This window comes from Glycine soja, chromosome 2 (genome assembly GCF_004193775.1).
Source record: "Glycine soja cultivar W05 chromosome 2, ASM419377v2, whole genome shotgun sequence".
Taxonomy (NCBI): domain Eukaryota; kingdom Viridiplantae; phylum Streptophyta; class Magnoliopsida; order Fabales; family Fabaceae; genus Glycine; species Glycine soja.
In genome coordinates this window covers 7,708,492-7,722,315 of record NC_041003.1, presented here as the reverse complement: position 1 = coordinate 7,722,315, position 13,824 = coordinate 7,708,492, and the positions used below count along the sequence as shown (strand labels likewise).

Sequence of the window (13,824 nt, the reverse complement as noted above, 5' to 3'; positions counted from 1 at the left end):
GGAACCTGACACTACACTTTAGTTCAAAGCTTAAAACTTGTTTTCTCCTCACTTATATGGTGCTCAATTTTTTCATTTCTTCTCGATGTGAGATTTTACCTCACACATATACTCCAACATCTACTGCACTCCCTTAACTTCAACTTGTTTGTACGAGGCGCCTTGCAAGATTGTGGTGATTCCCTTTTGTCAAAACTACAAAACTTCACTTGAATCTCAAAATGGAATCAGCCAAGCGTTACAAGGCGGTTTTGAGATTGAATGGATGGGGAATTATGAGGAGTGCGAGAAATGTTCTGGTTCCGGTGGAGAGTGTGGAGTCGCTGATGGTAAATTCCAATGTTTCTGCAAGGATGGATGCAAAGGTATGCTTCCTAGCTAGCTTGTTCATTGCTCGGACTCTCTTGTGTCTATTAATTCAATTTCTAGTTTAGTTAGTAAACTTGGTTTCTTTTTTAGTATTCAAGAAGCCGTGTTATATTATAACAACAAAAGAAAGCGTTTTTCTAATTAACAATGACATGAGAAAAAGGTCGAATATTTTATATCTCTAAACCGCCTTTATGGATCACTTTAACCTTTGCAAGGGAAGGACGGATAGTGTGGCTTCAGTGGAGAATAATTCCCCAAAGCTAGATGGAGCTATGAGAGAATCCTTAAGAAAATAAAGTTGCACACATCAACTATAGTTTTTTATATAATAATAAATGTTTGATCCAATAAATGATATCAAAGTAAGATCACGAGTTCAATCTTCTTCTCGGTGACACTATATACTAACAAATATTGTACATCCTGACCATCAATTACAGTTTTTAGTTTAGTGGTAAAGCGTATCATCTAACATGGAACAAAATTGGTGTGTTAGATATTTTAGTGCAGATTATTTTGCTTGTCAATAGCGTGGTTTAACTGTTACATTGATTCTTCCCCAAAACACCTTAGTTAGCACTTGAAGAAGACCGGGTCAGCAATTGCTTGCTTGCAACAAAAAAAAAAAAAAAACAAAAGCTATGATAATATTTTGACTTATGGAATACGTACAACATATCAAACTCCTGACAAGTTCTCCTGTTGACCATTTTAAAAGTAGTTTTTCTCCAAACCATCAGGTTTATTCTCATGCTAAAGTCACGCTCACACCTCATACTATCATCCTCATGTTTTCACACATATGCAGCAGGTCCAAATTAAACATCATTAATTCTTTGATTTAGATTATGTGGCCTGAGTTTTGGAACCATTAGTAACATAGAAACTTCTTTTGCTTAAAATCCTAGGAACTGAGTCTCGTATATATATATTTTTTTACTTTCATTATTGGTTAAAACGTGCCACACCTTTTTTTGACTTTAATGTGTTCATGTTTCACGACTAAGATTCAGTTGTTTAGAGTAGTTAGACATTAGTAGCCTGAGCTGTTAGACACAGGGCACCAACCCATAAATTTTCTTTAAGAATAGATTAATAGGTGACCTAAATTTACATTTGCATCAAATCAATAGTACTGATGCACTTCAAAACTCATGTTAACCTCAATTGTAATCTCCCTCTTCCATTTATCTATTCCAGTGTCAAATCCTCTGTCTCTCTTCTCTACCAAGCTATTATTCTGAGGATGCAACTTCTTCTACAAGGCATCCTTTTCTCATTCTTGGTCATAACCATCATCCTAAACCAGATTCCAACATCTTGTGCTGATGATGATGTGCAATATCTGAAATGCGGTTCTCCTTTTCATTGTGCAAATCTCAAAAACCTGAGTTATCCTTTCTGGGGATTCAGTAGACCCCTATACTGTGGCCACCCTGCGTTTAAGCTACAATGCACAGATGAAGTAGCAACGGTTACCATTATGTCAGAGAGTTAGAGAGTTCTTGAAGTCAATGACTCTTATCATGGACCCAAACTTGTAAGAACTGACTACTGGAACAATACTTGTCCCACTAGCCTCAGGAACATCGCCATAGGTTGCACTTTCTTCGATTATGGTTCAGATTCTCAGAACCTGACTCTCTACTATGATTGTTCTTCCTCTCCATTTCCTCAACCAGATAGCTTTTCCTCTCAGTTTAATTGCAGTGTAAACGAAACTCAAATGATTAACTATTTTGTGACGGAGAGCATGCTTGAAAATGCTGGGTCAAGTGAAATACTGGGAACATACAAATCTAGAGTAGTTAGTTATGAAAGTTTGAATTTGGTCACAGCTTCCGTAATCAATTTCAAGAGTCTTGATATATTATGGTTCGCAATCAGATATTCAAGTCAAAAGTTCTGGAAGTTTGTTCAAATTTTGGAGTCAGAAGCTGAAGTTCTAGAAACAAATTCAACCGTGGAAAATCTTAAGGCCGCTCTTGAAAATGGTTTTGGCGTGGAGTGGGAAGCAAACAATAGTTTGTGTGGTGAATGCCAAAACTCTGGTGGGCATTGTGGTTATGACCCAATCTCAAGTGAATTCGCTTGCCATTGTAGCGATAGATCTTTTCCATCTACATGTAAATCAGGTGAGTAACAGTAACCTTATGTAAACATCTTGAGTTTTCTTGTCATTCAGAGAAGTGTATCTGATATAGAGTCACGGAAGCCTTTTAAAAACTTACCCTTCAGCTGTCCAGAATCACAAGAACTATATCTCCTTACGCAGTTACGTCCCTATCTGTATTTTCAGCTATTAAACATGATGGGGGGAAGGTGAGAAATAACTCCCTTGTTGCGAATAGGATCGGCAATAACAATACAACTAGAACAACAAGGTCTACACGGAAATCTCCCTTGATGATTTCCTTCAAAGTTTCTTTTGGTCTCCCTCTTCTCCTTTTCACCAAACTAAAAATCATGCAATTCTTTTTTATAATTGGCACTTCTTGTGACCTTCTTTGTACAAGCTCAAACCATCTTTCTGTCATCTAGGATTGGAAATAAGAATAATAATGACAAAGTTTTGTTAGGAACATGTAGATGTGAATGCTTCTTCTAGCTGTAAATTAAAATATCATTCTTTTGATTTTCCCCTTTTTTTGTTTACCTAGTCAATGACTTCCTAGCAGCATTACTGCGTCACCTTTCTTGGAAAATATCGCAGATGGATCGGTAGATATTAGGTAGGAATAAGTAGCATTCAGAAGTGTTCACACATTCATCTTTCTTAAAAATATTTGTTGCCTTCTTTGACTGCAATTAGACTTGACTTCTTTATGGGGTCCAGTTACTCTTATATCTTGTCTGTTCAATAATGCATATTCGTCTAGAAAACTGATCAATAGACAATAGACTGCTTAAAATTCTTGAGTTGCCATTTTAAGTTCAAATCTAGGGATGATTCTCCAGATTTGGAATTTTAGTTAGTTAGATTTAGACCCTATATAACCCTGGATTGAACAGAAACCAATTTCCAAGATTTTGGCAGTTCTTTATCAAATATCTATAAATAATTATTGCTTCCGGACTTTGGATCTCTATTTCTGTTTGCTAATGCAAAATATCTACAAATTCCCATTTGTGGGTTCAAACCCCAAATTACAAAATGTGACAAGATGTCACCTCCTAGTGTTGTAGAACTAGAAAACCTGGGTTTGTCTGATAGTTTTGGAGGATTTCAAAGCAGAACATTTTTTAACACAGCCAACAAAAAGGAGTTCGACATATCAAAACAATTTCAGGCAAAAACATGAGATTTGGGTATGGCGTTAAATATTGCCTTATCTTGTTACAAGTCTTATCTATCTACCATGAAATTATATAAGTCAATAAGTTTTAGTTACGAGTCTTATCTATACAAAATTTTGGGTATAGCATTAAATGTTGTTTCACGTGTTTGATTTAACTTATTTAATTTTTAAGAAATAATTACTTAAATTGACTAATCTTTTAAGAAACTTAAAAAAAAAGTCATTATTTCCCTTAAAATAAGTTGCGTCAGACATGTTTGGCTTCTATAAGAAAACTCATGCAAATTAGGGTAGTAAAGAAGGTTGAATTCGCTTACCAAAGCCTCTTGTTCATAGAAATTAATATTACTTAGCTACTTGCTCAGCAAGGCAAGACTCTTCATTATTTTTCCGAAACGTGTAATGGGTTAAGAAATAGGTGATTCATGGTTGGGAACTACAAGTAAAAGACATGCTTAAACAAATAAGACAGATGGAAATATCTTGACTGGTGACAAATCCGGAGAAGATCATCACCGTTGAAATGGTCTTGGCTGGGAAACTCAACCATTAATCATATTATGAAATAATTGCATGAAGCTCCCTCCTAAATCATTAAAGTAACTACACTCTTTCATCCATTTCCAGCGAATAAAAACATTAAGATCGATAATATATATATATATATATATATATATATATATATATATATATATATATATATATATTAAAAACTAACATGTTCACATTCTGCAACTACACTCACCTGCCATGGCATTTAAATATATGTTTTGAGACATCATGTTATTAGATTATGCCACCGCATTTGACTCTTTTAACTAATATATTCCAATGTATGAACCATACAAGCAGTTCATCCATCTGAACCAACCAGCCAAAACGTCCAAATTAAACCTTATGTATGTACCATTGATTAAGACCTTTCAGTCATAGTTCTAGATTTTGAACAGCCACCATTCAGCCAAACTATACGAGAGTATTTATATTTTGACCATAAAACAACATCCCTTCAATTTTATATACGCATCACTCACGATCATCCTCATTTCCCAACAAAATAATTTCCATTCCGCAACTATTTAATTGTATTTTAAAGGTACAAAAACAAGAAAAAGAAAATACGCATCAATTACTCGGCTGCTATTGCCAGAACTCTCAGGCTATAATTTTCTTTTTCACTCCTCGTCAAAGTCCAAGTCAAATAAACTCAACTTCATGTTCTATTTTCACACCTCGTCAAAGTCCAAGTCAAATAAACTCAACTTCATGCTCTATTTTCCTCTTCTTTTATTTTCTTTTTCTCCGTTCGTTCAAGCCATGCATAGAGCCATAGTTCACACTATAACCAACAACATTTTTATGGCCTAAACCTCAGGCAAACGAACAACCAAACTATGTTGTCCCTCTCCTCCACTACCACCATCATCACAGCCACCATCCTCGTCTTCTATCTCCACCATACGACGTCATTACCACCCCATGCACAACTCTCTACCTGCCACGTGACCTCCTTCAACTGCGGCACCATCACCAACCTTTCCTACCCTTTCACCGGCGGTGACCGCCCCTCCTTCTGTGGGCCACCACAGTTCCATTTGAACTGCCAAAACGGTATCGTTCCCGAGTTGATCATCTCATCAGTGAGTTACCGAGTCATTCATGTAAACTCGGAGGCTCACACTCTCAACTTAGCAAGACTAGACCTTTGGAACGAGACATGCACCAATGTGTACGTTAACTCAACTTTTGATGGCCCCACATTCAGCTACGGTTCGGGGAACCAGAACCTCACTTTGTTTTACGAGTGCGAAGCCTCTTCACGGATCACCGAAACGCCAGAAAATTTGTTTCACTGTTGGAGTAACGGGGATAAGAATAACTCTTATTCTTTGGTTGGTCCGTTTCCTTTGGACCCTATTCTTGAGGTTGTTGAATGCGATGAACATGTTAAAGTGCCAATTCTTATAGAGCTGGCAGATAGGCTCGTGAAAAACCGGTCTTTGCTTGGGGAGGTTTTGATGAAGGGGTTTAATGTGAACTATATGAATCCTTATGAGACTGAGTGTTTTGAGTGCCTTGCTTCTGGTGGCGTGTGTGGGTTTGACTCTGATAACGATGAACCCATTTGTATTTGTGGGGATCAGTTGTGTGCAACTCCAGGTATTGCAGCTTTTTCTTTTGGTTAATTATTATCTATTTAAGTCCTATGTTTTTTTTTAGAGTCTTCTTTCTCAGTTAGTATACACTTTTTACACTTTTCTCTATCTCTCTTGATACCCTTTTCACCAAACATGTCATTTGGGCTTTGATAGAGAACTAGTTAATTTACACTAGTATGAATCAGGTGACCTCAAAAGAGTGTGAAACACTCATTTCTCATTAGAAAATCCAATTATTAATTATCACTTAATTTGTAGTTATAATTGCAAGTTCAGTACTCATCGATCCAATCGGTTAAGGGAGAAAATAGCTTGATATTAGCTTCCTATTAATATCTGGAACTGAGACTTATTGACTACGTACCTTTTTCTTTTCATCCCTCTTGTGTCCTTATCTGATTCCTTGTTTTGACATCTTTTTTGTTTGGAACATTATTGCAGGTAGCAGCAAAGTAGCTGTTGCAATAGGTAACTTTCTTTTCGTTAATTTTTTGATACATACTTGAATACTTTCATTTCGTTAATAAATTTTACTAATGTCTATCATTGATATTGTTGTCAGGCGCTAGTGTAGGAGCAGTTGGAGCCCTTGTTGTCATTCTTGGATGTGTGTACTTTGTGTTGCAAAGAAGGAGAAAAATTGCTTATAATAAACAAAGAAGCAGCATGGACCTCTTCATGCCTCCTTCAAGCGGAGACACTTTTGCATCTACAACTAACACGTCTCAAAGTCTATCTTCTTACCAATCCTCCAACACTGACCCAATGCCGCCGAGGAGTAACTACTTTGGAGTCCAGGTCTTTACCTATGAGGAACTAGAGGAAGCTACCAAAAACTTTGACTCTTCTAAAGAACTTGGTGAGGGAGGTTTTGGCACTGTCTACAAAGGTAACAAGATATATAACTTCCTGTGTACTAAATTCTCACAATTTCCCTTTGGTTAATTTGATCTGTTTTTATTGATCAATCTTGTGTTTGTTAATCAGGTGAACTCAAAGATGGACGTGTAGTTGCAGTGAAACGCCACTATGAAAGCAACTCTAGACGTATTGAGCAGTTCATGAATGAAGTCCAGATTCTAGCCCGGTTAAGGCACAAGAGCCTGGTGACACTCTTTGGATGCACCCATAGACATAGCAGAGAGCTTCTCCTTGTTTATGAATTCATACCCAACGGAACAGTGGCTGATCATCTTCAAGGAAGAAGCACAAAATCAACTAATTTACTCCCTTGGCCTATAAGATTGAACATTGCAGTTGAAACAGCTGAGGCTCTAGCCTATCTACATGCAAAGGGTGTCATACACCGCGATGTTAAAACCAACAACATTCTCCTGGATGATAACTTCCGCGTCAAGGTTGCTGATTTTGGTCTCTCAAGGGATTTCCCAAACCATGTCACTCATGTGTCAACAGCTCCACAGGGAACACCTGGTTATGTTGACCCTGAGTATTATCAGAGCTACCAGCTCACTGATAAGAGTGATGTTTATAGCTTTGGAGTGGTCTTAGTTGAGCTGATATCATCATTGCAAGCTGTGGACATCAATAGGAATCGCAGTGATGTGAACTTGGCAAACATGGCTATCAATAAAATTCAGAACCAGGAACTGCTTGAGTTTGTTGATCCTTATCTTGGGTTTGAGAGGGATTATGCTATTAGGAGGATGACAACAGGAGTGGCAGAATTGGCCTTTAGGTGTTTGCAGCAGGAAAGAGAGATCAGACCCTCCATGAATGAGGTGGTGGAGATCTTGAGAGGAATCAATAGTAGTGATGGGCTTGGCGCACGGGAAGAGACAAAAGTATTGGAAGTTAGGACAGATGAAGCTATACTTCTGAAGGTTTCCCCGGTTTCACCAGATTCCGTTGTTGATAAATGGGTTAGCGGTTCCTCTGTATCTAATTCCTCATAGCTTCTAAGATTTCCTTTTCTTTTGGTGAAGAACAAGATTAGATAGTGAAACTACTGTACTAGTGTTAATGAGCTAGTTTAGAAGTCATAGCCTTCACATCTATTTCCACTAAAACCTTATGTTTAAACTTTTATTTGCGGCTTGTATGTTATGATGTGAAATATAGTACTATTTATCAGAAGGTGAATTCACTGTTGATTCAAAAATGCAATACCCACAGGGGAGAGAAAAATAATACATATATTTGTGGTGTAAATACTCTTCTATGTTAGTTGCTTTGATGATGTGCTTTTGAGAAGAGGTTTGTTATTCATCTCATACAATATTTTATACAACAATATTTTTCTGTATTTATCTTTCTCTATTGTATCATTTATTGTAAGAATTGTTATACATATAACATTTTTCTTTTGAAAATATACATATATATATATACATACATATATATATATATATATATGTATGTATATATATATATGTATATATATATATGTATATTATGCGACTGCTTAATTAAACTTTCTGTTATAATTAAAGGGATTGAAGTTACTGATAGGAATAAAAATAGTTAAGTGAGTAGGTACATGATAACTGCTGAATTTCCCTTATCTTACTACAGCCAAGGGAGATGCTAAGAAGAGCAGTTTAACCTATGCACTGCCAGAGAGTTCTTAATCAAGATTGAGAAGAATCAGAACAACATTGACTGGTAGGTTCGGTTTCTGTATAATGCATATCCACATACATGTGTAGTGGAGAACGTGTAGGCCATTTTATTCAGTTGGTCTTGTTCTAATTACCAAACAAAGCAGGGGCTCTTGTTAAATATTTATTAGATTATTCGGTTAGAGTAGTCCATACATATGTGAGTATGGTCTGTTGGATTTGGATTACTCGCGTTATTCTTTCATGTTGTCTCATGTTGCCATAGACAAAGACACAATAATTAGTTCAATAGACTCTACACAAATAATAATAGCATGCATATGCATCTGTTACTGTAATTAGTTTTTGTATCTTTCTTATATCGAGAGAAAACATGAGGGACCTTTATGTTTCCTCCCACAACTCATGAGAAAAATATTAATAAGAACGGATATTAATAAACAAATAATAGTAAGTTCTATTGTAATTATTTGAGAAATATTTGTTATATATTCTTTTTAATATTTTTTTTTGTTATTTAGTAAAATTTCTGTTATTACATGTCCTTCGCTTAATAAGAATAAAAAATGTTAAAGTTTGCCAAAAAGTGTGTAGTTAATATTTCTTTTCTTTTTCTAGCTGTATATTTTTTCTCATAAAATGTCATAAACAGAATTAATAAAATAATACAATAAGACTGAATATTGTTATTTTAATGTAAATGAACTTTTCATTAGTTGTATCTATAATAAGCAATATGTTTATATACACCAGATGAATAATCTAATCATCTTTCCTCTTCACCATATATAATGTCTTGTTAATCTAATCTAGGTAACCAAATGTCTAAAGTCTTTTTTTCCAAAATACCTATCCATGATGGCATCATTAACACTTCTCTTAGCCATATATATAGTTAAATATTTGTAAAGAAAGAAAGGTCCAGGTAGTATACATCTTAATAAAAGAGTATTTAAATTCGGACATCAACCTGATAACTATGATGAAATATTATAAGTTTTTGCAGTGCTCAATGAATCATTGGACTGGACTGGACCACTCACTGAATAAATTTCACTTGGGTCCACCGGTCCACAGTCCAGTGCTTTTGAAGGCTTACTTTACCGTGTTTTTCCGGGCAATACCTTTGCTTCAGACTTCTGAGGCTAAATTAACCAGAAACAACATAAGATAACTGCACTTGACCTGCAGAATGTTTAATGTCATTGTGATAATATAAATTCCAGTGTAATACGTTAGTATCATAACAAAATGCACAAAACAGACAACTTCTTTTTTATATATTTGGTTTAGCCAATTTAAATAAATAATTGGAGCAATACTTTTACCAATCTCAACCTAGCTCATAACTTAATGTTCCTTATTCTAAAGTTTGATATAATAAATTTTGAACTGTGGACGTAACTAAGATATATGTTTAAAATAATTATAATCATGGATTTACATTAGACTATATGCTTTTGATTAGAAAGTGAGGAAATGAATTTTCTGACACCAAAGAAATACGAACTTATACTATCAACATGCACGCAGCCATCGTTTAATTATCTTAACTTTAGAAGAAATATTGCCTAAAAAATATGATGTAAAGATACTGTATGACAAGTTCTTCTGATTGTTTTAAACTGTGTTAAGAAAATCGAATCAAGCCAGCCGGTCGAACAAAAAAAATCGATAAACTAATTAGGTGATTGGTTCAAGTAAAATACAAAATTGACCTGAAGAAAAGTCTATCAAAAAAAGACAAAAAACGGGTTTATATCATGTCAATGAAAATGCTTAGTACAATAACATTATGTTAACTTTTTAAATTATTTTAAATATATATATTTGTTATTATTAACAAATACAGTATTAATGTTCATATAATTAAAACTTTGACTTAAGTATTATAACATGTTTAATTTGTGTGAATAATATATCAATGCGTATTATAATGCATACAAAGAAAGGTATAATTGCACCCTAAGTAGCCAATCTTCCATAGCTTGTTATATTGGAAATTGGTAACCCGACGTCAAACTTGTACTTTAATCTATTAGACTTTTGCTATTTGGAATGCATTAATTGATTCATGCGTATATTTCTTCGGAGGCTGCCTGCCAACGAAATTGAATCTTCTGGACCATGCTCGTTAGTTGTATTTAATATAGGTTTAGATCATCTAATTTTTTTAGTATTGTATTATTTTCATAAGATTTTTGAGTCATTTATTATTATAAATCTTAACTCATTTCTCATTTGATCACAGTTTTTCCATTTATTACAAAACTAGGATTAGGGCATGCATCTTCTTTTATCACTGGCCATCTATACAAATACTAACATTATTATCACTATTATCATCAAAGTTATTATCATTATGTTGTCATCTCAACAACCACTTTTCTTATCATTATTATCATCATCCTTATAAAAATTACAATTATCATTATTATCATCACTAATACAATTGTATCACCATAATTATCTTTATTATCACCATTGTGTTGTAACAACCATAAACATCATCTTTTTCTTCTTCTTTCTTTCTTCCAAAATGATGCACTTCATTTGAAATGTATCTCAAAATCTTTTATCTACAAATATAATTTTTAAATAAAAAGTAATTGTATTCATTTGATTTTAAAATGAATTTAATTTTTTTACATTTCAAATATAATAAATATGTTATTAATTAATTAATTAAAAATCATTATTGTTATAAATTTAAAAATAATCATCATAAAATTCAATAAATTTAACTTATACATCAATTTGCTTAAAAAACATATTTTTTTATATATTTTTAATACATACTACTTACTCTTTTTTAGTCATTGTGTGAAATATTTTTAATGCATATGTTATACTGTCAGAATAAATTTAAACGATTTTGAATTAAAACTTAAGAAAAAGCTATTAAATAAAAGTTGAAAAAAAGAGAAGGATAAAAAAAGGAGGCAATAGGGAAATAGCATAGTAGTGTTGTCAAGTAGTAGTAGAATTTAGGGGCGAAGAAAAAAGGCAGCTTTTATATTCCCCCGATAAAGTCCTCTTGCCTTCCTAATTCCTAAATCCAATCAATCATATTCTCTCTCTCTTCTCTCAGATCTCACTCTCTCTCCTCAATGCCCACTCTCCACAAATTCAAGTTCCTCGCCACCCAATGCGCCGTCGCCGGCAGCCCCACCCGCAGCCCTACCACCAGCCCCATCATCCACCTCCGCCGCCGCAAGACCCTACGCATGTTCCTCGCCCGCCGCCGCTTCCGTCCCCCGCCGCAAGATCCGCCTCCCCTCCCCGACTCCGAGGCCCGCGTCCGCCACAAGCTCAAGGACCTCTTCGTCTCATCGCCACCGCCTCCTCCCCTCAAGGACGAAAAAACAATCTTCCACCATCAGCAGCAGCAACAACAACAACAACAAGATCAGCACGAAGAATTCCTCCCTAACTCCGCCGTCAGCGTCCGGTTCCGCGCCGGATCTCCCTTCCGGCGCGGCGCCTCCGCTCTCCGGCCGGTATCGTCGGTCTTCCGCTACCGGTTACTGAGAAGAGCGTGGCGACCCGTGCTTGTCACCATCCCTGAGTAGTAGATTTTTCTCTCTACTGTTATAACTGTACGGATGACTTCAATTCCCAATTTTTATTTTTTATTTATTTCATTTTTCTCGGACATATAATAATGGTAATAATAGCTGCTAACTTGCGCGGTGTGCGTTTCCGGTAAAGCTGTGAAAGTAATCAATGCAACTAACGATTGCCGCGTTCTGCAACGAAACGGTTATGATGCGACGTCGTATTATCAAATTTCGTACTTTTCGTCTTCGGTGGATATTATTCTTTCGGAATCATGGAAATTATTAACGAATTATAATTAGTGTGTTTGAACACGATATATTTAACGTGGATTTTTCACGTTTATTTGTAATTTTTTTATAGCGAAAACACTTGCTTATGTAAAACAGTATGAAAATACGGAATGATATTATATTAAAATTTTCAGTCTGGAGTTAGAAATTACTATAACTTTCGCATCGCTCACCAATTCGACGTGATTTTCTTACGTTTTATTGTATTTTCAAACGCTCGAATAATAAGGAAATATTATGGTACTTGTGTGTTTGTTTATTATGATGGATCAAGAGGAAGAGGGATGAGAGATAAGTGGTTGTGAGAAAAAGATTATGATGCTTTCCTACAAGTCTGTCTCTATTTGCAGTTTCGCTTGTGTTACGTTGCTGCTCAGTGATGGATTCTTATTAATTATCGACCTTCTATTTTTGTCCTGTCCCAACCGGATCCAAAGACGTTTTGTTGTCACATTTAAGCAATGCTTTATTGGGGGTGTTGTTACTTACAGAATGTCAAAAAATAATACTAATATTTTCCTAATGTAGCAAAATGATAATGTTGGTTTTGGTTTTAGTTTAATGAAATATAAACCTGTTCAATATGTTCTTTATAGTCTACTTAAAAAGGTAATAATAATACATGCATTATATTAGTATCAAGTCATCACTGAACTAAATTTTGCAAGGATAATGAACATTCCTTTGTACTTGCGTATGGTTTATACTCTTGATAAGGTAGGCCCGTGTACGTGTTGAGTTGATTCAATGCGTAGCGTGTGTTCTGTAACAGGTGTACTTTTTAGAACTTTAGTTAATTAATTAATCGGGTTCTTAAATAATGATGTTGAGCACAATGCGGGCAAGTAATGATGCTAGTTAGATATTTGAGATCCAAGAAGTGTTAAGGGCTTAATTGGATGCGAATAAGTTAGTAAATAGATCTGCGTCTGCCTATTATCGTCGTTTTTATATACTTTAATTGGTAGTTTATCATTTGTCTTTGTTTCAAAGGGACTTGAGACCCATGGAAAATGACAATCTTATACACCCTTCAGAGTTTAGTATTTGTTCAAGCCTTGGAGGAATCTAGGTGTCTCTCTAAGACCAAATGTTCAGCAATTTTGTTTGCATTATATCTTGTTGAAGTCACCTCATTGCATACTAGTATCTCATTAAGTATCTAATCAGGCCCACCATGCGCATTATTGAGGGCATTCTATAGGCTTTTTTTAATACACTTTAAGGGGATGTCAAATAATTTTAAACATCACGACGAAGATCAAATACAAGAAGGGAACAAGATGCTTAATTAATTAGGGTATACTCATTTTTCGTCTTGTATTACAGAATAGAGACATAAAAATCTTTCGGCTTATTGTTGCCAACCCTATATGAATAGAGTATTAATGAGTTCGCTTCAAGTTGTTATTTGTTACTAATAATCTTTTCAAGCTGAAAATGAATATATAACTCACTAAAAAAATTCCTCATACGAATTTGACTTAATAAAACTAACTAAAGGTGGATAGAAATTAGAAAGTGACTAATTATTTCTAGATAACTATAATTTAATGTCTTG

At 34.9% G+C, this 13,824-nt stretch overlaps 2 protein-coding genes across 2 annotated transcripts; both read left to right on the top strand.

Moving 5' to 3' along the window:
• The first annotated feature begins 4,822 nt into the window (after nucleotides 1-4,822).
• Nucleotides 4,823-7,983, top strand: LOC114384858 (LEAF RUST 10 DISEASE-RESISTANCE LOCUS RECEPTOR-LIKE PROTEIN KINASE-like 1.4). Its single transcript, XM_028344672.1, has 4 exons — nucleotides 4,823-5,831; nucleotides 6,272-6,298; nucleotides 6,393-6,719; nucleotides 6,818-7,983. Exons 1-4 carry the CDS (start codon nucleotides 5,066-5,068, stop codon nucleotides 7,744-7,746), a joined length of 2,049 nt encoding a protein of 682 aa, XP_028200473.1. The 5' UTR covers nucleotides 4,823-5,065; the 3' UTR covers nucleotides 7,747-7,983.
• Nucleotides 7,984-11,390: 3,407 nt separating this feature from the next.
• On the top strand, nucleotides 11,391-12,396 carry LOC114384851. The gene is made up of 2 exons (XM_028344669.1): nucleotides 11,391-12,011; nucleotides 12,124-12,396. The coding sequence occupies exon 1, from the start codon at nucleotides 11,523-11,525 to the stop codon at nucleotides 11,982-11,984; it is 462 nt and encodes a 153-aa protein (XP_028200470.1). The 5' UTR covers nucleotides 11,391-11,522; the 3' UTR covers nucleotides 11,985-12,011; nucleotides 12,124-12,396.
• Nucleotides 12,397-13,824: the final 1,428 nt, after the last annotated feature.